The 23856-nt window shown below is 36.9% G+C and overlaps 1 protein-coding gene across 3 annotated transcripts in view; it reads left to right on the forward strand.

Annotated features, from left to right (window-relative positions):
- The window catches only part of CCSER1 (coiled-coil serine rich protein 1), a 687005-nt gene that overhangs the window by 570887 nt on the left and 92262 nt on the right, over nt 1–23856 (forward strand). The window contains exon 11 of one of the 3 annotated variants that reach the window (XM_009273534.1): nt 5289–5300. The exons of the other annotated variants lie outside the window; for them this stretch is intronic. Coding sequence (XP_009271809.1) covers nt 5289–5300 — 12 coding nt within the window. The remainder of the gene's footprint in view (nt 1–5288; nt 5301–23856) is intronic. 3 annotated transcript variants of the gene reach the window in all.

The following is a 23856-nucleotide window of genomic DNA, read 5'->3' on the forward strand; positions in this document are numbered from 1 at the left end:
TATCATAGTTTTCCTGCTGCACAATGGCTTCCAGCTCCTCCTGTTTGTTGCCCGTGCTGCGTGCATTGGTGTAGATGCACTTCTTTTTGGCTATTGATCCCGCCACCTTTCTGGGGGAAGAAGCTGTAATTCCTACATGACCATTCACAGGCACTTCCATGGCTTTTTGCCTGGAAGTTGAGAACTTTTTATGTAAGGATTTGATTTCAAAACCATATAATGGCTTCATCGTAAATGCAGAAAGTAATGTGATAAAGTAATGATTATATTTGCAAACCAATAATTTTCAGTGACAGCATTTCTTTGGCCTGTTAAAAAAATCCATTATTTTCAGGATGGTTGTAATAAATTTCTTATAAAATATTGAAAATACTAATTAATTATGGTAATCAATTACTATAAAACTTATCTGATTACATAGAAGTAGTTATAATGAGTAATGAGTTTTGCAGCTTGAAATATAAATAATCCTTCTATATCAGGGTGAAAAAAGCCCACAAAGTTAGCCTTTTTGATTACATAGCCTTAAAAGAGGATTATGGAGATACAATATATTCTGGTACACAAAAGTCAGGACTGTGAAAGCATTCTGTATAGATATCTCATATTTCTTCATGGCTTGACTACTTTCTGTGAGGGATTTAATGACCTTTTGTTATGTGGATCCCTGTAGTTTTATCACACTTGCTCTGGTTTTTTTATTCCTGCTTTTGTGCAAATAATTCTAGGCTCCCTAATAACCATCAACTGAAAATATCTAAGTTGCACCCACCATATCAAATTTCCAGAATAACATTTTCTTTCCCTTCTTGCACGGATGGAGCGCCATGCAGGCATGTGCTCAGACACAAGCAGGCATGCGCATTAACTACCAGCACATTGTACCTCTCTTAGAGGTAGATCACACCAGTTAGTTCCTGGCTGTAGTCAGCAAATGTTTGCGCTGTAAATTGCAGATAATTGAACTTGTAATTCATCTTTCTTAATGTCATCATACTGCAATTCCTTCTGTGTTCTGGTTTTTGAGAGTATATACCTGTCTTGAACAACGCGGTCGGAGAACATAAAGTAGACACTGCTACACTGTATGCTACATTGACTGAATTAGAACAAACACACTGCTGTGAAAAGTCTGACACAGTTGTATCATGTCAGACACATAATGGAGTGTGTTTTGCAAGTATATCTGTTTAACAGAGGTCTTAATTTTCCCCTATCACTTTTGAAAAGAAGCTAAGGTAACCACAGGACAGAGAAGGGGAGCTGGTCATAGTCATAATCATGCTGTTCCCACACATATTATCAATGTATGGCTTCTTCATTATGTGTCAGCAAAAAAGCTAACCGATATCTGGTATAGGTCCCTTAAATGTAGAAGTGGGCATTTTCATTCTTCTCTATGGTGCCACAGAGCAATTTGGCATTTCGAATAGGCCTGAGGGTAGGAAAATATCAGTAATTGCAGTTCTGAGTGCCTATCATATAAGTGAAGTACAGAAACAGGTAGAGACAATAATTCCTGAAGCTTATTCTTCTGAGGCTTCTCTTCATACAACTTGTAAAATCTGACAATTATTTCAGGTTTCAATATTTCCATCCTTGTTTTTACTAGCAATGAAAGATGCTTAAAAAAATATGGTTAAAGACTTAATACTTAAAGACACTTAAAAGAAACACTGTTCAAGCATGGTTAGCATTTAGTTTTGGTTCCAGAGGTTCCCCCCTGTTTTGCTAATAGAATTTGGCCTCTGTAAGCATTTGACAGGTAATAAGAAGCTCCTTATTCATAAATAATATTTTGTTTGTACAATTTGTTTTTGCAGTGTTTTAAATAGGAGAGGCAACAATATATATCAGTGAGTTTTGGTGAAAAGAGCAACATCAACAAAAAGATCAATGCATTGTTTAAAATGGAAACCGCCACTGCGGAGTGTTTAGGGCAGCTTTCAGAGACACACCAAGAAGTTACCTATCAGTTGTCTTGGCGGGTCAGTGCTCTTACTGTGAAGATATTCACAGCAGCTTCATGTGCTGAAATCTGATTTTCTTTCACTGATGCACCAGTTGCATGAATGATGTAGTACTCCTTAAGTCCCCATGATCCACCTGATTGCTTCTTTCATTCCTGCCAGCTCCTTTACAATATTATGAGGCATAACCATTTCCGAACAGAAGATTTTTCACATGTTCTGTAGGTCATGGTATAGTGAAGCAATGCCTTTACTCACAAATGTTTTGTATATGCTAATTTTGTGTGTCTTGGAGAGGAAAGTGAAAGCTTATCCACCAAGCTATTGACTGGCCCATGGTGGTCCTGTCCAGATATTTTCTCAGGTCCTAGGAGTAATTATTTCTGTCCTTCCTTGTGGTTTGTATTAAAACAGAGGGAGTCTAGAAAATATAGCATTTGAAAAAAGTAAAGTGAAGCTATGAGGATGTGTACATGATCTACTACAGCTTTTGGTCTACTCTACATTTGGAAGACAGTGTTTGTTTTATGAGGAAAAACTATATCCCAAGTATATTTGAAACTGAGCTTACTGGGATGCCCTACCACATTAACTCCAACATTTGTTGGGTTCGATTATGCTGCTTGACCTCCTGCTAAAATGCAAAGATGTGTTACAGCAACGGAGCACCAAAAACAGCCCACAGAAGTTAATGATGCTTTAGATAGATTGTCCATCCTTTCATTCAGCTAATCCTCTCTTCTGCTTTTTCTGCCACTTTTTTAATTAAAAGGCCAATGAAAACAGAGGAGACTTTTTTATCATCAACTTTATGAGACAGTTAAAAGACCAAGACAGAAATATTTTGTTGGTCAAGGTTGCTTTCAGAGTTGTGAGCATTCCACAGAAAAGCAGAGATTAAAGTATGTGGCACGGCGTTGAAGTGTGATGTCTCGAATCAGACTCATGGTCTCATCTATTTTTTGTACTGAACATTGCTTACTTGCATTGGCAGCATTCCATATGGTTAATACATGAGCCAATTCACAGATCTTCTTCCTCTATTACTTTAATTTTTCTTTGCTAGGAATAATGTGCCTGCACGTCCTTAGTACTTGGCACTATTCTGTTTCTCTTTCAATCCTAGACAAGAAAAACAAGCTGAAATCACAATTAAATATTAATAGCCTAGAATACTGGGGATGGTAAAATGATTCATTAGTTTTAACTTGGAAAATGGAGATGTTTATTCATTACTCACAACTTTATGAATCAATTGTTTAATGGGAAATTAATCTAATTTTTTTTATTTGGAAGAGTAATTGTTTGACATTCTTTTCTCTTGATTAAAATCCAGCTCTTCTAAGTATGAGAGAAAGTACAAGAGAAACTTGAATTCTTTCACAGGAGCAACTAGTTGCACTAAAAGCAGCTACGTCTTTTGTATGTATAGGGAAAGGGCAGAGTATTTTCACACATGCTCCCAACAGTAGAACCTAATTATATTGAAGAATAGAACTGAATGAAGAGTTCACTCAGGCTACTGAAAAGAGCTTTCAATTCTTTGGCTAAAATACACACACAGAAAATTAGTCGTATCAAGTATCCTGTTTACAGTGTTGGTGTGAGAGCCTGATGTTATTTCAAGTCATGGATTGACTTAGCAGTGAGTATTCCTCAGCTTAGCCCCCCGAATACAACTCGACCTGATTGTTAAAAGGCATCTGAGAACCTAATTTCTCCAATTCTGGGCTGCTTTCTGCAGTGATTTTTCTAAATAAGAGCATCTGAATGTCAGCTTGCCCTGTGTAATCTCCAGTAGTGGTAAGTCCCTATGATAGTGCCTTCCTCTATACTTTACCACAGCCCAGGTATTTTCAGCTCCAATTCATATATGCTTCCAACTATGTCGTAACCCCCAATGGAATATTTTTTCCATACTGATCTTGTTGGTTTTCAAAGGCAATATGTAAAGTAATCCCTACAGTGAGGGCGGATAAGTATTATGGCTTGCCACGATGCTTCACAGCACAGAGGGACTCTGTATGTTAGCAGTTGCTGAAGGTATGACTTAATTAAGAACTACAGATTGCGTTAAATTAACTTTGTATCTATGACCAGTAAGCATAGCTATAGTTGAGATTTGATCAGATTTTAGGTATCTTTATGAGGGAATTAGGGACCTCGTGTTTTCTTTGATCCTGGTACTGTTCCTTGGTATTGTGAAGTCAGGACCTTTGTTTTTTCTTTTTCTTATTTTTTTCCTCTTTGCTTCCATACACGCATCCATCACTCTTTACAGGTACCTAAGGGCTGTGCAAAAATAGCCCTCCAGTCAGAGGTTCCATCACATCATCCACAAATAGTCACCCTCACGTCACATTTTCACCTACTTGCTGTAGCCTTCAGACTGCCTTGATCTGACTTATCTTATCACTGAGTTGGGTTAAACACGTTACAAGATCAGCTTTCCTCAGTCCCTTGCCTACCAGCTATTTGTCTGGGTGGCTTCGAGGCCTCCCACTGATTGTGCAGGGCATATTTGTGACTTGTGATGTGCTGCATGAAGAACCATCTTTTTTTGTTTGTTCATTTGATTATCCCAAGTGGATTGTTCATTCCTAGCAACTTTTTCCATGTCCTATCATAATTTCTTTTCCAGGATGAACTGCCTTTATTTATTCGGTTGTTCTTCGCACAGGAAACTTTCCCATATTTTGATAGTCCTTGTTACCCTTCTTTGGATTTTCTCCATTTCTTAAAATTTCCAGTGTATCTTTTGTTTTCTTGGGTGCTGCTGAGCATCGAACTGATGTTCCATAGAGCCACAGATCATAATCCAGAGATGATCTCACTCTGGCCACTTCATGCCCATCCACTCAGCCTTGTAATGTCCTGCAATTCTTAACAGTCAGCCTTTGCCCTCTGTATCCTGAATAACGCGGTACCATTGGCAAACTGTCAGCCAGCCAACTCCTCTCAAGCAGAAAACATTTATTCTGATGTACACCAGTTCTAGACTTTGTTATTTCTAGTAATTTCCCTAGTACAGACATCAACATCTGTGAGTCCCCAGATCTGTCACATTTTTCTCCATTGAAATCACATTTATCATTCTTCAGTCCTTAGATGCCAAGGCTGTTTTAAGCATGACATTATATTCTGCAAGTGGTAATTTAGCTCTTTCATCCCTGAGGTCCTTTAGGATCCTTAAGCAGACACCGTCTGGTCCTGCCTCGGTTATTTCCCCCCCCTTCTTCTGCATAATATGTTCTTCCATGTCCATCTTCTTCTTAATTTTATACTCCAACTTACTGGACTACTTACCTGTTCGGGAAGGGGGGGGGGGAAGTTGTTGGGTTTTTTTGGGTTTGTGTGTGTGGTTTTTTTTTCCAAACAGAAAGCCTATTTCTGGTGAGTCACATGTCTTTACTGAATAGTTGTAGTGTTGTCTGTTTCCTCCTCCCCTTACTCCAGTAAGATGAGTTATTCCTATTGGAAGGAGTTCCATGGTTAGCTCATGCTGGAGAATTGTGTCGTGTTTATTTGGGAGAAGCAGTGCTGTATTAGTTATTTAAAATACTTCAGAGGTTAAAACTGTCAACAGATTTTATTGATCATATATGATAAGAAAATTTCACTGAACATGCTTTTTTATGAGGTTTTGTGTCTTCTAGAGACCTTTAAAACTGTATGTGATGTGTTAGTATCAGAGATTATAGACTTGATGCTGCAGTTCTGGCTTCCTTGTATATTAGGTTTTGGTAGGTGGTAGGTGTTGAAACTTTTTCCTTAATAGAGAAAATGGTGTATTCAAATTTTGTCTTTGCTGGTGCTAAATAAAACAATCTGAACAGTGTTTTCACAGTGAAAATGCAGTGTCAAGCCTTTAGCTTCATTTGGATAGCTTTGTTGAGGCTAGAAGGCAATCACAAACATTGAAAATACCTGATCACGGATGTGTTTCTTTTTGATGATGTTTATTTTCCCCTTAAGTCAGAGGGAAAAGAGTTTTCCTATTTTGAGACCAAAGAGGAGGAGAAGTGGCTTTAAACATTTTAAGTGTTTCTGACAGTTTTTGAAAAACTGAAAATTTCTGCTGGATTCAAGGCTTATTTACTGCCATGGCAGTTTATCAGTTTATCTCAAAGGATTTAGATTCAAATTCTCATTACAAGGTTTGAAAGGTTTGCAGACTGGAACAGGTAATAGTACCAACAAGGATAACAAGGAGCTATTCTAAAGACTGTATCAATAAATATTTATATTTTAGCTTTATATTTAAAAATAACAAATTTAAAACAAAAAGGATACATTTATAGGTAGGACTAAGTAAACTGTATTTTTAATGATATTTTAGACTTCTAATTTAGCATTTTAGTTACATTTCTGAAGTAAATTTATTAACATGGAGGTCTGAATTATCCAAACATCAGAATATTTTCTGTAATATGTAATATATTGTAAACAAAGTCTACTTATTCTAAATATGTGTATGAATTGCTTTTTACTTAGCAAAAACCATATTCATCTCAACTTGTTTTAGAACTCAAGAAACGATGTTAATTTTCAGTCCTATCTCATAAAGGACTATGAAATTCTAGTAGGAATAAAATAAATGTATACAGTGTAATTTAAAAGCAAGTTATATAAAGCATTTCCTGTAACCTTGATTCTCTTATTATTGCTGTACAAAAAATTCTCAGAAGCAAGCTAGCAAAATAGATAAAAGCGAAAACAAGTGGCCCGATAGGCTAAAAATATATTTTTTTTTCTTTTAATTTGTTATCATAATTATTAAAGTAAGATTTACCAGTTGTTTTTATAAAATCTTTTGAACTTTTTCTTTTAGCAAAATGAAATATTTTGCGGAATGAATTATGGCCTGATAATATGTAGCCTTTTTTTCTGAACTAAAAGTTTTCTAAACTTTCAAATCCACATTTAAGCTATTTTTTGACTCAATAAATCTTCAAGGATAGTTGTATCACAGAGAAATTGTCTCTCTATGCTCATGTCTAACTAGCTGTTTTGTCATAAAGAGCATCTTTGCTAAACAGCTGTCAGAAAGAGCATCTTTGCTAAACAGCTGCATAAACATTTGGGATACTATTGTTATCAGAGGAATTGTCCAAATATGCATGTTTTTAAAATATACCATTATGCTTGGATTGATAGCCTGGGAAGAGAATTCTGAATACCGTATAATACACAATCAGTTGTCACGGCATGTCAGCCACTTGCTTGTTTACCAAAGCAGCATCTAAATGAAAAGATAAGTTGGTTACTGTAGTTACAAATGACAGAGCATCAGGAAAGTACTCTTTTCAAACTAGCCTATGAGCTAGAGAGGCATTATAAGCTAGTGAGTATTCCCTGGATGTTTGTTAGAGAAGATATTAGCAAGGGTTGTGCTACTTACTATTTCTTCACCTTTGTTTATACATAGTATTGGGGAAAAAAAAAAAAAAAGAAAATAATTTCTTCTGCAGTTCCTTCCTGTGATTTACATTTCCAATTCTGTCTTTAAAGTGGAGCAAATCCCTTCTTTCTCTTTGCCCTGTAATTTAGTTTGAAAATATTTTCTCCTTTTGAAATGTGAATAAGTTTATGCTGTCGAAATTCCTTGAATCAATAAATGCTGCTGCTTAACCATCTGCTGGGCATGGCCTTGCCATTTTACTGTTATCTTACTGTCCTAGCCTCATCTGGGTATCGATCGAGCAAATTCTTGGGTCCATTAAGTCTGTTTGTGTTTGTTACTCAGTGGAAGACTAATATAAAATGGCAGATCTGGCTGGCTGAGGGTTGCTGTTGAAGGAGGGAGAGCATCCAATTAACCGGCCAAGTTTCTGAACAGAGCTGGACAAATCATTCCCAAAGAAACACAGAAGTACACAAAGCTCGCCTGAAATGCAGTTCAGCAAAGTTGAAAGTCACGCTAATGACCCAGTTTCCAATGAAGACAGGCCACATACACCTGAAATTATGAAATGTGATACCTTGGCTATATTTCAGGTCATGGCAGATGGTGCCAGGACTTTGACTGAAGCTTTCTGGATGTAACTTAGGCAATTCTGGCTAAAAGACAAAACTTTAAAAAATATTTGAAGGCTTCTCAAATTCGGGGAAAGTTAACATATGAGTTTTCCAACCTTATCATACCTCTGTACATACATCTGAGTCAAAACTGTATCTAGTCCTGTCCCTCCATCCTTTGAAGACCTTCCTGCTAGACTTTGAACTCTGTGCTTTGAACGCCCATTCAATTGTTTTGCCACTGGTGGAAGTTTCCTTCTTCAGGTGTCTGTCTTTAGGATTGTCTGTGTTACATGCTAACGTAGTGCTAAACCAGCTTTCTCACCAAAGTTATTCTTGGTCTAATTTGGTACCTTCTTAGAGTAACAGCTTTGCAGCAGGGTTAAAATGGTGTTTATGGCTGTGGGCTACCAAGCCAAATATCCTGGAATCCATACCCTTTCTAAGAAAAGAAGCTACCACTACAGCTATTTTCTTTGGATTTTCTCCTAAAACACTGATACTCTTGATAGGTCAGCGATGCTCATAGCTGCGTAGGCTCTCAGGTGGGATAAGGGATATTTGTGTCCCTCTCATGAAAGAGGGACATGAGGAGAAACATATTTTATCCTTCTACGTACAACAACTTTAAATACCTATCCAGTCCTGCTGTCTCCATAGGAAATTCAAAACTTCTTGCTCTCACAAGTGGAGTTCCGTATTGTGAATAGACAGCCCTGGGGCTATCTGATATATGATATAACAAGCAAGGGGGGAGGGGAGAAAAAAGAAAAAGAAAACAGAAAAAAAGAAAGATAATTAAAAAATTGCCTCCTAATATTGCAAAGAGTTGATATTTCTCCCTACAAGTGAAAAGCCAGCTCAAGAGAAAAGTCTGCTTGGGTTAGAAAAGCTAGAAAAATGCTCAAAAAGAATTATTCCTTCTCATTAAATAAATACTTTGTCATGACAGAACTGTCATTTCAGAAGGCTAGACTGCTTCTCATATGAGTTTTTGCTTGATATAGATGCACAATTTCATTTTTCTCACCAGGAGATAGAGAGATTATTGTTTGATGTATAATTGGATATATTAAAAACTTGTTTTAAAGATGGCATATGAGTAAAAAAAAAAAAAAAAAAGAAAATGTATGGGAGAGATGCTAACTAAAGATCCTACCATAATGTTCTCTCAATTATAGCAGTTCATCTTTTATGCATTCATCACCCTTGGCACTTGGTTACATCAAATTTTCGTTGGAAATACATAAAGTGGATTCCCACTCACTGTCTTTTTTTGTTGACTTTATCATGGATGGGCTTGAAGAAAGAAGTGTGTTTGCAAGTTGCTCTGAAGGTGGTGAACTTCAGAGCTCTTCAGACCTATTCAGCAAATTAGTCATACTATACCAAGTCAAGTGACCAATCTTCTGTGCTAGGAACAGTGTTACTCTGTATGCTTTCGTTCCTCTTGTTACAGATGAGCACTTGGTAAATGAAAAGCATCTCAAGTAATTGTGTCAGTCTCATGAAGACCTTACAAGTTGCAGAATGAAATGTAGAAACTGAGCTGGAATTCAGTAGGAACTTAATAGGTGGAGGAATTGTATGGGTTTGGGCAGTTGGCTTTCCTGGGTGGTACTCTGCCTCCTTGAGCAAAGGGATCAGCTGTATGGCAGGGTTGCTGTGGCTTCTCTACTGTGAGATCCTGCTGGGGCTGGACATCTGTCATGGTTTTAAAATAACACTGCTGAGCATGCTCTAAGTGTGCAATATATTCTGTGTGTGCCACAGCTCATAAAACTGACAGCAGCATCAAGGATAGAAATGACATTTAGTTCAAACCCTTGGACATTGCCAATTTCTGAAACTTTCATGTTGAAGGCTCTTCTGCTTAGCCATGAGGCTGAACAGAAGAATTAGCAAGATGGTACAAATCACAGTATACATATTGCCGTAATTCTTGGATGTTTTTCAGTAGGAAATCTAGAATTAAAAACTTGAATATCTTTCAAAGTGTTTACACGTGCATTTTTGCAAATCTGTGCCACCTATTATTCAGTAAGTGACTGATTATTTTCTTATAAGGAAATCCTAGTTAGCCTTCAAAAGACTGCAAACCCAGATTGCTTTTTCTCAAGCCCAGACTTGGAAGATAAATTCGGGGGGGTGGGGTGGCAGGGGGAGAGAGAGAGATCGAGATCTTTTCAGTTTTGCCAACAAGGCTCTCTTGTTTTTCTTTCTGATATTATTGTTCTTTTTTTTTATAGTTCAAGAACACAGAACTATGACTGGCCTATAACCATCCTTATTACATATGATTAATGTAAGATCGATGACCAATACAATATCAAAAAATCCTGACAAATTTTCATAACTTAAAAATCATAACTAGGATTTTATGCTATAGCAAGGATGAATAAATCTGGGAAGGGGAAAGCTTTCTGGAAGAAATTACGTAAATGAAGTGAAATGTTCAAAGTAAGATCAATTTTTTTTTTGTCTGATCAGTATCCTCAGAGAGAAACACGAGATACATTTTATTTCTGAGCAATATCTTTTTATTTACATCCGCTCAACTCATTAGCACAGTAAAAAAAACAAGTTCTTGTACTAGAGCTGATGAAATAATTGCTGCAAGCTGAATGTTTAGACACATTGTACCAGTTAAATGTACAAAATTCACCCATTAGGATCCCTTGTGCCCCCAATTTGTCATTCACTCCCAATTAGGAATTTTCTGTAGAACAAACAAACAAAAATCCCTCAAGGACCAATTCTTCAAGGTGTTGAGTCTATTGAGATGGTGAACATCCTTTGCTTCAACTGAAGTCATCTCTCAGAAGTTCACGCGTTTGTTCAGGCTGATGTGCTGGAGTCTCCTATACCCACGATAATCATTGAGGCATTTTGATATTTTTCCATTATTGTTGTTGTTCTCACCACCACTATTTTTTTTTTTTTCATGTGTTTGCATTACATTAGATCATTTCTCTATGGCACAGAGTTGGTTTCTTTTTATACATTTACACATAACTCCTAATGGTCAATAAGCTCTAATGGGCTTTTGGAGTCTATTAAAAAAGTTCACGTTTCTCGTAAGTAGGTCTGTGGTAGGTCCATACCAGTGTGGAAGTTGGAAGAGGGCTGTTCTCCTGCAGCTTTCTTTTTCTTCCAAGTAGCTTAGTATAAGCCACAAACATGTTATAAACTGTAGCAGTCTGCAATACCTCCTAACTGCTACTCTAGCTTAGGGTAATCAGAGTACCTAACTGCATCTTTCATGATTTTCACAGGCTTTTATTGCTGAAAATTTTGAAGTGGTTTCAAAGAATTTGCTGTATTTAACACAGATGAGGGTCTAGCCACACTGAAAAATCCTGAGCTTTTGCAAATAAATGGTATTCAGCATCCCTTGCAATACAAGGAGGACTTGGCGTATACTGGGCTCCATATGGAATCCTACTAGCAATTTTCTTAGCCCTTTCTTCTTCAGTCAGTCTTATTTTTGATGGTATAACTTCTTTGTTTCTTTTAAATTATAACAGTAACAGTTTGGGATGAACCAGTGATAGATATGATTCTACGTATTTATCCTCTGGGTTGGTGGAAGATGAAATATTAGATACCATTTTGCAATTATGCTACTGTCAAGTTTAGGTTTTATATGGTGAGAAGCAATACAATATTTCAATACGAAAGTATGTACTAGTGTTAAGTGGGTGGAGGCGATAATTCTGATGAAATGAAATCCTTATAAAAGTCTGTGTAAAACTAATTCATCCTCTTGAATAGCTGCTGCAGCGTACCAATGAATTTAGGTAGTAGCCTTGAGGTTTCAAGAGGAAATGAAGGGAAGTTTGTTCTTTGCCCAGAACAACTCCAGAGTAATGTTAATCACTATCCTGATAAAGCAGCTAAGCAAACTTTAAGTTTCAGATACGGTTTTAACACAGTGATGTCAACAGACTCTGTGGTTTCCAACAGGGCCTTGTAGAAGATGCCAGATGCGGTGCTTGCCAAAATAGCGTGTAAAGGACAATGTTCGCCTGCTTCTCTTGCCATTTTTTGAAGGTACCTGGCACCCAACTCTTGTTTTACAGGACAGTTGGATTGCTGTTATGTTTTGCTGAGGACATGACTGTGCATAGCTGAAGGGTATCTTGTGCACGAATCTCTGATGCCCAAAGCACTCCTACTTTTACATAAAAAGGCAAATTAAGGGAGGAACTTAGTGAGTTTAGAAAGGAGGATTTTTCCAGTCAGCAAAATGACTGGAAATAAATGCATTGATTAATTAAAATCAGCGTGTCTACTCATGGAGTAAGGTACTTGAGCATGATATATATGAGGAGTTATTACACCGGACTCTTTGATCCCTTGCTTTGAGAATTAAATGTAAAAGTCTCATTCTCAGTCTCAAGGTTGAATACAAATCCTCATGAGCCTGCCCCTATTAAATTGTGTCCTGTCACTTTCCCCAAGCATTCAAAACTTTCAGCGAGGCCTAACTCACAAATCCCTTCCCTTAACCTCCTGTTTCTGTGCTGTTGCTACATGTGGAGTTAACCCCCATGAAAATTTACTAATGTGAGTCTTTTCCCAGTCTTCCTATAAATCTCTCTCTCTCACAGTGCCATATAAAATTGATTGACTAAAGATTAAATGCGCAGTACTTGCATGCTGGTTAACCATCATAAGAATAATTAATTGTAACTATTCCCTTTCATGCCAAAAGAGTTATTATACATGCTCCCTTGGAGAGATAATATGAATTGTTTTACCAAATATTAGATATTTATTTAGGGCTATATCTTTAATTTGGAGGTTTGTTATAAAGTGTCAGGAAATCTATTTATATCAAGGAAGTATTTATAAACATTTATTTTGCAACAATTCTTATGGAAGGTTTCCAAGTGGTTATTGGATGTTTCCAGACAAAAACATTTTTCTTCCCCAATAAAGAGACATAACCAAGACAATTGTGAACCGTTCAAATTAAGACATACCAAGAAATGTAGTACTGATGATATTCATGAAGGAAATTGCATGAAAAAATAAGCAAAAAGAACAAATTGTCTTTCTAAAACAGGAAACGACACATCTTTTTGAGACAACCACTTTTTATGGTTTCATCTGGGAAAAGTAGTTTACAGTGTAGGGCAGTAATAACAAGGATTCTGAATTAATTCATAGGCAAACAGGTGGGAATCAATGCAAGGGAATGGGAAGTGACATGTGGAAGAAGAGTTTACCCAGCAGAAATTAATGAAAGAAATTGCCACTTGGTGCACTGAACACAGAGCGTTGCTGACTGACAGAGCTGAAAGGGTGTCACACAAAAAATAACCTCAGAGAAATCAGTCTCATACTGTTTTCAGTCCCTTTTGGCTAGTCAGGTGGGGAAAGGTCCCCCTCAGTTGCTCCCTGGAGCAGCTGATCCTGCTGCTGGGTGCTTGCCCCTGATCCTCTGCCTTTTTTTTTTTTTAATTTTTTTTTTCCCACTTAGGGTTTTGTACCTTTTTGTGTCAGTGTTTGCCTTTTAAATCTTACAGCTGCTAACTATGCCCACATCAGCAGTGAGAACAGTTTGTCCCACGACTGTGTAGGACTGCGGGGAAAGAGGAAAAAATGCCTCCCAGATCTTCCTTCAGACCACCAAAACCAGCGATTAAGTGACACAACTTCTCTGTGACTGAATTTCAACAGCAGACAAAAAGATGTGCCAGCTCCTCTAGAGTATTGATATATCCGTGTGGGAATATGAGATAGGTCCCCATGCAAAGGATGGAGGAGCAGGGGGATTAATGGACACTTCTCGAAATTATTCCCCAGTCTCATCTTTTTATTGAAATTGTAGTAAAATTTAAGGCGGAAACCAAAGCCTAGGAATGTGATGTGTATTTAAATGATGGTGGCTTTGCCTGTGGTTGCATTGTCAGTCCGGGATGAAGCCCAACTGTATAAGTAGCCAAGTGAACTATGACAGAGCTTTGGGTGGCTTCAGCGGGACCACTTGCACTCAGCAGTTTGCTGAATTTGAATCTTAATTCTGGTGTTGGTTTGCATTTAGGATTATTTTTATTCATGGTATGGGATTGCCCCTGTTATCAGTCCTCAGCAGACTTTTTCAAAAGAATTTTTAGTTTCAGTTATAGGCAACTCGGTTAAATGCCATTTGTTTAGGGTTTTCCTTCACTCCTTAGCGGTATCCAATTAGTAGCAGAAGGCACTTAACTTCTATCAGTTAACCATGGCTTTACTGACCTACCATCAAAATTTTAGCAGAATCTCTATTTGAAACTACTGCCAAGTTTCCCATTTTTAATGAAAATACTAGGAAGAGGTGGGATAACACAGTAACTTTGCTGCCTGCATCAGTTGATTCAACTGCTGTTTCATTCTGGTGCCTTGAACTTCATATATTATTACAATGGCTTTCACTTCTTTGATTTATATGTGACTTTAGAACATAACTGTTTGCACGAATCTAGGTTTTAGTTCTGTGTTTTATTTTTAGATGTATTTTCTCAGTAATTGAAAGCTGTGATGGTACACTAAGGAGAACTGTAGCATAAAAGAATCAACTTGCAGTGATTCCAACATTTCACTTCTTTGAACCATCAGTTGGCGGCACAATATGTAGCAATTTTGCTTTGAAACATGGGATTTCAGTCTATAATCTAATTATTGCTGATTTAGAAAGTAATTTAAATTAATTTGAAAATAGTATTAATGATTTTTCAGATAAATTAGCTGAGTAACAGGAAAAATGGGTGCTATTTTTCATCGTTATATGGTTGCTTTGGTTGTATTTGGTTTCTCAGTTTTATTCATTTGTTATGCTTTTTAAATTACACTAGTAAAATACATGAACCAAAACCCCTACATAGCACTGAAATTATAGTTTACTTAAAAAAAAAAATTAAAAATGCATAAGGTAGATACAAACTCAGTTCTTAGTAAATAGAATTGTGTAATTGTTTATAATTAATTTATTGTTCATTTGTTTGTCTGTTTAAAGGACCCATGTCCTAAGTTTTACATTTATTTCCGAATTGTCACGGTTAGGTTGTGTTCAGAAAATGAACATGATCTGTGTATAAACAAAATATACAATATATACACACAAAATATACAATATATACAATGTAAATAGTATAGAAATACAATAACACGTGATCTTAACAGAGGATATACAGATAATATTGATAAACAAAGGAGTACCAATTCAACAAATCTTTATTTTTTGCACATGTACTAGCAATTTTTTATTATATTTAGGCTGGTATTTTCCTCTAAGAAATTGATTTGGTAAGAATGAGAGAAGATTATTCAAAAGATTCAAAGATTCAGCAATCCAAGTAATATTATCATCTTTAATTTCTCATGAACCTGTATTCTAACTAAAAAAAAAACCAAAACAGAATAGGAGACCAGTCCATATACCTGTATTTCTAATTGTGAATCCAGAAATGCAGTCCCTCAGCATCTTTCATATTGAGCACTGTCTATGCATAAGAGGGCATTGCAGTTAAATATGCAACCCTTTCCTACCCCCACGGTCAGTGATCTGGCTATTTACCTTTAAAGAAAGAAAAGAAGAAAAAAAAAGAGATACAATAAATAACGATAACAGATCCTTACAGTGTAATTTCTTTTATAACTCCTTCTATGAATGGCTTTCAGCAGTGATTACATCTTGGCAATTGAGTCTACTCCTTAAGTGGACTAAAGTATCAGAAAATTTGTAAATCTGATTTTAGTGTAACAGAGGTAATTAAAACTCTGTATATAAATGACAGATTAAAATTGGTGGTTTACTGTAGTCTGAGGTTATCTGCAGTTTTATTTTTCTGGCTGTGTATCACTTTGAAAGGCTGAATATGGGAGTTGTGAACAGTCTTGCTACTGCTTAATGTTGCCCTTGCTTTGCTGCCAACAGTGGTTAAAGAGGTCCCCTCCTTTTGCTGCCTCCCATCCCCGCTCCCCCAAACGGCAGCAGATCCCTTCCCTTCAGTTACACTATGGCCTTTTTCAGGAGGAGGGAGCCTAAGCACATCAGTGAAGGAAGAACAAGAAAGAAACAACCGGAACCTCCCAGGCGGTGTTTCGGCTGACGAATACATTATGGGGAACCAAATTCACATAAGGCCAAATAATGCCTGGATTAGGCTTTCTGAAAGCAGATGGATCACACCACTCTTGTTTAGCTCCCCTCGGGTACCACACTGAACCAGAGAGTCAGAGCTTGGTGTGATCTGTGCTTCTCTTACCTCTCCATTTGTTTCTTCCTCGCAAAATAGTGGGACTGATACTGTAAAACAGAAGATATAGTTGGGGGTGAAGTTTTAGTGGAGGTGGGTTTTATATATGGTTTTTTTCATATGCATATTTTTATATATATACCATCTATCCTTCTTAAGAATTTTAAGGTAAATTTTAAATGGCTCTTCTCGTGTTGATTTTTCTCCGGTGATTGCAAAAGTGTTAAACATCTCACTCGATGTGTTCATAACCTAATGAAATGTGTAAGGTTGAGATACTCAACAACAAAAACCCAATTGCACTCTGGTGACAGCAGTGGGACTTGTTTCCACAGTCTGTAATACTCTAATAATGGAGGGTAATACCAACTGAAATGTTATATCCACAGAAGACCAGTCTTTCTTTACTGCGCTTACAAGCGGAAAGTAACCAAATGTCAGGGTGAGATCTGTAAAGATGATCAGTTTAGGTTTGAGGTCTCAGAAGTGAGTTGGAGGGGGCATTTAATTCTTCAGTATGTCCATGAATTTTTCTAGTTGTTCATCTTTGCTATATGTGTTTTAATATCATTCTCATTCTTTCTCTTTTTTTTTTCCTTTTTCCTTCCATCCATCCATTGTCACGTGTCGCATTCTGATTACAGTCTGTGTAATCGTTACCACCGTGTGAAGGCAATTCCCCACAGCACCAGGTATGGTGTCACATGTCTCTGGAAACATGTATGTGTGTTTTCAAACCTTTTCAGTGTTGTGCATCGTCATAGCAAATTTCTTTTACATTAACCTCTTTTCTTCCTCTCTTCCTTTCCCATTGGATATGAACTAACATTTCTGCAGGAAAGTGATTTTTTAAATTAATTCCTTTTTTAAAAAAATTTTTTAATCTAATGCTCTGGAACAAAGAGGTACTGTCTTTCTAATGGGCTAGAAAGCAGTACTATACAGGTTTTTGATTGTCCATAGGTCATGGCCTGGACCCCTGTAATCTTTTTAGTGGATTAACATCTGCTATGAAGTTTCATTTTTGAAAAATCCCTGAGCTGCATTGTTCAGTTAGTTCTTGTGATTGTAAACGGTTTATATTCAATGCTTCATACTCAGCTGTAGTTTTCGCTTCTGTAATGGCAAACACTGATGAATAAATTAGTACTTTTGTCATTCCTTATTGTTCTAGTTCTATGTATCCAAACTGTCATTCATCAGTGTTTATGTGGCTTTCAGAAACATGTTATGTGCAGATTGCTATATGGATAGCTGATTATTATTTTTTGTTGAGAAAGTAGCAAGATCCTGAAGATGCTCATTTACATGCAAATTTTTATAAACTTTCTGTGGATGTTTCTGAACATCACTGGCTTGTAGCTTGATTACTTTTGCACTTTGGCAGAAGAAAACATCGTTAAAGAGCTGCTGCAAGTAAACTGTTGTTGGTGATAGTGGAAACCCATGTCTTACAACCTATTTTTCAGGAATAAAAATTAATGTAATTAATGAAAGTGAGTTCATGAGCTTATGCACATTTATTATACATAGACATGTTAAACATGAATGATGTGTTTCTAAGCATTCTTCTTACAAGAAATAAGAAAGAACAAGAGTTCTTTCTAGATGCAAGTTACAAAATCCAGAGCTGGTGAAAATGAATGTAACCCAGTCGCTTCTGACAGTGACACATCTCATACACCATCTGAAATGCCAGTCCTTTCTATTTAACGTTTGTTTTGGAACGACTTACAGTCCTTATGACTCTCTAAGCTGCAGTGTTCCTAGAGGTGTAACTTCTTCTGAATGAGAAAAAAAATCTTGAAAATTAAAGCGTGACCATTTCTAGGCTCTTTACTCAACTCTCGGCTTTTCCATTCTTAACTTCAGTGTCTCTGCAACAACTTTAATAGCATAATCATTTTCCCATGTAAACATAATTAACTTGCTGTATAAGTTCCTCTTTTGCTAGGACAGTAGGAGCTGCTTTGTCTGTCCCCTCAACTTCAGACTGTAAAATGGCAATAAATATTAGGAAGTCAAAAAACGGAAGTGGCAAGTACTTCTTTTTAAAGTAATACTCTGAAATAGCTGGATATATGTGTACAACTTTTTCTTGTATTGAGTGATAACAACATTTAGAGCTGCTAAGGTTCATCTCAGTACCTCATTCACAAGTACGTAGAGTTATTCAGGATGTATATTGCCATAAATAAGACGTGGTCCTAAAGAGCTGCAAGCTGCAGCTTTGTAGCATGCAAACTGCAAGGTACATTATTGCGAGGTCAAACCTAAATGAACTATCATTGCTTCCTTGTTATGTTCCAACCTGTATAATTACATTACCTTAATGGATTTTCCCTACTTATTAGTAAGGTAAAAGATGTGAGATATAAAATTAGCTATTACTTGCCTCAATTAAGCCAATGGATAAGGATCATGGTTCAGTTATGGTAATCACATGGGGTAATAGCTTTGTTATGGTACCTGCTGTAGAATCACATTTTGCAAAAGCACAAATGTAATTTGATTTAAAATAATTAAAAATTGATTTGTTTTGAACAGTGAGCTTCCTAGAGAAGGAAGAACTGGAAACATTGATATAACTAGAGATTATTGTAATGGATGGACGAATAGTTGTATGACTGTGAGTCTAATCCCACTGATAGGCTCGGTGATTTTGCAGCACTCTTGGATTCACATTATAAACAGTATTTCGGTCACAAAAGCGCACAGTATAGCTGTCATGTACTTAAAAGAAGATTTAAATCTGTTTGCAAATTTAAACTATCCATTTTTACTAGGGTTTTGCAATCTCAAGATCACTCCTGAAGTTCAAGCGGATCCTTTTTTGATTTATGAGGACCATATAATTCCAGCAGCTATTTGATTTTTTTTTTAGTGTAACCTTTAGTCTGTTGGTCAAAGTTCAGTAAATTGTAGGCATTGAAAATCATTTGGAGAGTGAAGATATATGATAACGGAGGAAATCCATTTTTACTAGGGTTTTGCAATCTCAAGATCACTCCTGAAGTTCAAGCGGCTCCTTTTTTGATTTATGAGGACCATATAATTCCAGCAGCTATTTGATTTTTTTTTTAGTGTAACCTTTAGTCTGTTGGTCAAAGTTCAGTAAATTGTAGGCATTGAAAATCATTTGGAGAGTGAAGATATATGATAACGGAGGAGGAGAACAGGATTTGCATGAAACACTCAGGTCTGTATTTTGCTTCTGGGAACAGTTTGAGAACAAACAGCAAAGCCTCAACTTGTAGCACTGCTTACAACAGTGCTAATAAAATCTACAAAATAATTCTGCCTATTTTCTGCATTATATATTGCTAGTAAGAGAGTCGGGCAATTCACACAAAAATGTTATTATACTGTATTGATCATGAACTTGCAGTGAGTTGAGAAAAAGAAAAGTTGTGTTTAGCTACTGTTATTTAAATTCCAATCCTGGTAATCTAAGCCTTCTCTGATTATATTAGTTAGTATTACATTATTTATCACAAATATCCCTTAAATGATCGCATAGAATAGGCTAGCACTTTTTAGATGTAATCGGTACTAAATGAGGCTATGCAAGGGGTACTATTTGTATCTGGCCTATGCTACTGAACTTTTTGTTCTGTATATTTTCACTTGTAAAGCCTTTTTCTTTGGTCACATCTTGGCAATTTGAGCTACCTCACTGAGATTGTATGGATATGGCTATTGGCATTTAAATACTTTCTATTTTTATCAGTGCTGCTTTTATTCAGTTTCTAAGACATATAATAAATGTATTTGTTCGTGAGAATGGCATGCCATATAATTAATACTGTACTTTTTCATTAAACAGTATTTCGTTGATATTTCAGGTTATATCAGATGTTATTCTGTGATGAAATTGTGAGACTTCAAAGTATTTTTTTCATCCAGATCATTAAAAACCTGCCAGAGGATTTTCTTACGAGGCTGTTTTGGACATATGCAGAACATACTAAATTCTAAAAAACCCCCAAACCCCCAAAGACTTAACTTAAAGGAGATCTCTGTAGTTCCACTCATGAAGCAGCTGAAATTCTACACAGTTATAATTTTGTGGAAAACCATCAAATCAAATCTATCTCTAATTTTATTTTAAAAAGAAAATACTACTCGAGTTTCTCTGAAAATGTGCTTGTGGGTGAATTGGAAATGCACTGGGAGTATGAATGCTTAATGGAATTAAGTGCAGACACTGAGTCATGGTGATCAGATGTTCTCTATTTACAAGTAGTATCTTTTAGAAAGACTAATTTTTGTAACTCAGAGCATCGGTCCCTTTTGTTTCAGATTTTAATGAAACAATTCACTTTTGGCATACCACTGTAATGGACAAATGCCAGAGTATAGAAGCAAAGGGCAGCATGTTTCATTAAATCTAAACAATAGATAAGTGATATTCTAAGTCAATTTAAATGTCATTCTTGTTGTTTTCAAGTCTAGTCGGAGTCCTTTAGAGATCTTAATTGGTGTTTGTCAGCACAGACTGGGAAGAGGAACATGTCCCCATTTGCTCGGTACATGCTGCTGCCCTGCGCTGCTGCAGTTAGGTCGGCTGAACTTCATACAGCTTTTGATTCTCTTGCTGTTTTTTACAGTTCTAATTTCAAGCAGTTTATTAAATGAGGGTAAATTTCTCAGGGCTCGATGTATCCCTGTGAGCCTTTGATAATTGGAATAATTACTTCATTTCCATTTCCACTCATCTAAGCTATTTAAGAAGATACTACAGTAGGCTGAGGCAGTGAATGTTTTCTTTCCAGCCGTATGTCTGTCATGCAGTATAACTGCAAATCAAAGCTAGATAGCATGCCAATTACTACTTCCAAAATGTGTCTCTCCCACAGAAGTTATTTATGCATACTGCTAATTAGCCATCGAGATTTTTTTTCCACTGGAGGACAACAGATCCATGTGCATGACACCACAGGAGGTCTTAAAGTGTGGGCAAGGACGTCTATGTCCAAGGCCCCAGGTCTCCTGCTTCTCAGCAGGACATTCTGGCTTTTGGTAATAATTTACATTTTAAGGTAAGAATAGTGCCACGGGTGTTTGTGGCTTGTAATTTCAGGTCATTTCCTGAAGGAGGGTGTGAGTGAGTTTAGGCAGGATCAATATGAATAAAACTTTATTCCGGGAAAATGTACTGCCTTCTCCCATGTTCACCACTCACAATATTCACAGAGAGCTGATGAGCCTTTGAAATTGTCTGTATTTAGGGCTTTCCAAAGTAGCAATTGTGTCTTATTTTGGTTTCTTTTGTTTCATTTCTTAAACATAATTTATTTATTTTTTGTTTCAGATATTTCATCCAGGAAAACATGTGCTTCTACTAGCTGGTCTAATAAAGCCTTCTCATTTTCCTCAAGTATTTTAATGTATATTTATCATGGAATCGTTTAGGTTGGAAAAGGCCCTTAAAATCATTGAGTCCAACCATAAAGCAGAAAAAACCGCACATATAGAAATAATATAAAGGAGACATATGTCTGCTCAGAGGTATAGCACTTGCTTCAAATAAATAACAAGTTGGTGAGAAATCAGCGAGAGATGTAACAGTTAAATGTAGTCAAACAGTAATTGGGAAGAAATACAGAAATTAACAACCTTAAAATCATTGAGTCCAACCATAAAGCAGAAAAAAACGCACATATAGAAATAATATAAGGGAGACATATGTCTGCTCAGAGGTATAGCACTTGCTTCAAATAAATAACAAGTTGGTGAGAAATCAGCGAGAGATGTAACAGTTAAATGTAGTCAAATGTCAGTAATTGGGAAGAAATACAGAAATTAACTGAGGAATATGACAGAGAGCAACCATGATAGAGAAAAAGTTGTTACTGGTAATCCAGCTGACCTGCATAGGACATAAAGAGATTGTAAGCATGAGGAGCAAAGCGAAAGTTGTCATTAAATCATGGCTATAGGTATTTTAAGGATGAATTTAGGTAGAATCAAGATCTCAACACCCATACTGTTATTCGAACTTTTACTCTCTTCCCCCTTCCAGTTCTTCTACTTCTCTTCTCTCCTCTGTTGCACATAGCTCCAGTGGCCAGCCTCACTTCAAATGCAGTTTCTTGTTTTATTCAATTGCTAGTCTTTGTAGTGCCAGTTTAGGACTAATGTCTACTGAGTGCCCTCACCTCAAAGGTCCTAAATTGTGCTCTATATCACTTGTGTTCTCTCTGAGCCCATAAATCTCTCGCTGACCCTCTGCCAGTACCAGGGCCTCTTAGTAGGAGCTTGGAGATGAGTGACTTCGGTCACGCAGCTGAGGAGGGCATGAAAACAATATTGTTTAAAAAATGACCCCATAGGTGTATGCCTTCCCCTTCTCCTCCTGTTTTGCACCAAGAGTGAGAGGCTTCTGCCCTTCTCTCCAAAAGCTGATGGGGGTTTCTCCCTCGCCAGGGAGGATGCTGTGCCCTGGGGTACCCCATGGGTGCAAACGTTGCAGTCCTGAGTCAGCAGCTCTAGCGTGAGAGGGGATTACCTCCCCTTTCAGCAGGCAGTTTATGAAGCACTCTTGAGAACTAAATAAGGACTCCAGATGCCTAATTAAGGATTATGGATTTTCTCCAGGGCTGGGCATTTGAAAACGAGTTGCCACCTTGTCCGTCATTAGCTCCTCTAAATCTTTCTTAGAGTCTGTCTAAATCTTTCTCAGAGTGTAGCTTGCAGTCAGGTGCAAAAAGGGTTACAGGAGGCAAAACAGGCAGAGAAGGAAAGAATGGGAGTGAAGAGAATTCTGAGAGGAATCTGAAAGGATATTCATGAGTAAAATTCACTTCTGTAGCACTTAGAATGAAGAACACCTTTTTCAGCAAAACTTCTTGCATCGTACTATGGTACAGAACTCGGCAGCAAATCAGTGCTGGGGACTTAGAATGGCAGTATTTGGGAGAAGGGGTCATTGCAGTACTCTTCAGAGGATTTTACCACGCCGTTTCTTTCAATTTCAAAAGCAGATATGCAGAGCATGAAGATGATATGTGTATTTATATACTAATTTAGGAAGCTCCGGCTTTATGGAAACTTCAGCAGCATGTTTAAGGGGCAATGATTTATTAGCTGTTATCAAGGAAATCTCTGTAAGCAGGAAGAAAAAATTGCAAAAGTTGTGAAGAAGATGAGGCAATAGAGGAGAGAAAGAAAGAACTCAAGCTCACAAGTACATATTTGATTCCAAATGTTGGAGGCCCAAAAATCCTAGTCAGGGTGAATTAAAACATTCAAAAAAAAGAGTAAAACTCAGAATGTAACCTGAACCTGGGATAATAGTATTGTCTATGATAACGGTATGCTTTCAGGTTGTTTTTTTATATTTCCAGTGTAGGATGAACAAAACCATTAAGTTCACATTTCTACTCTTAGGAAAAGGAGAACTATGGTATTTAAATAATTCTACAAATTAGCTTAAAAAGCCCTTCAGTTGAATATCTTATTATTGGCAGTAATGCTTCTCTGCATTCTCTGACCAACGGAGGACATTTTAAATATGAAGTGTTATCTATATGTAACCTTTCAAAAGACGGTGTAAGTAGGGGTAAATGATAGAGTCATGCATATATCATTGGCCATAGCAGAAAATGGTAGTCAGAAGC

Source organism: Aptenodytes forsteri, unplaced genomic scaffold, assembly GCF_000699145.1.
Source record: "Aptenodytes forsteri isolate BGI_AS27 unplaced genomic scaffold, ASM69914v1 Scaffold93, whole genome shotgun sequence".
In the NCBI taxonomy this organism is placed as follows: Eukaryota; Metazoa; Chordata; class Aves; order Sphenisciformes; family Spheniscidae; genus Aptenodytes; species Aptenodytes forsteri.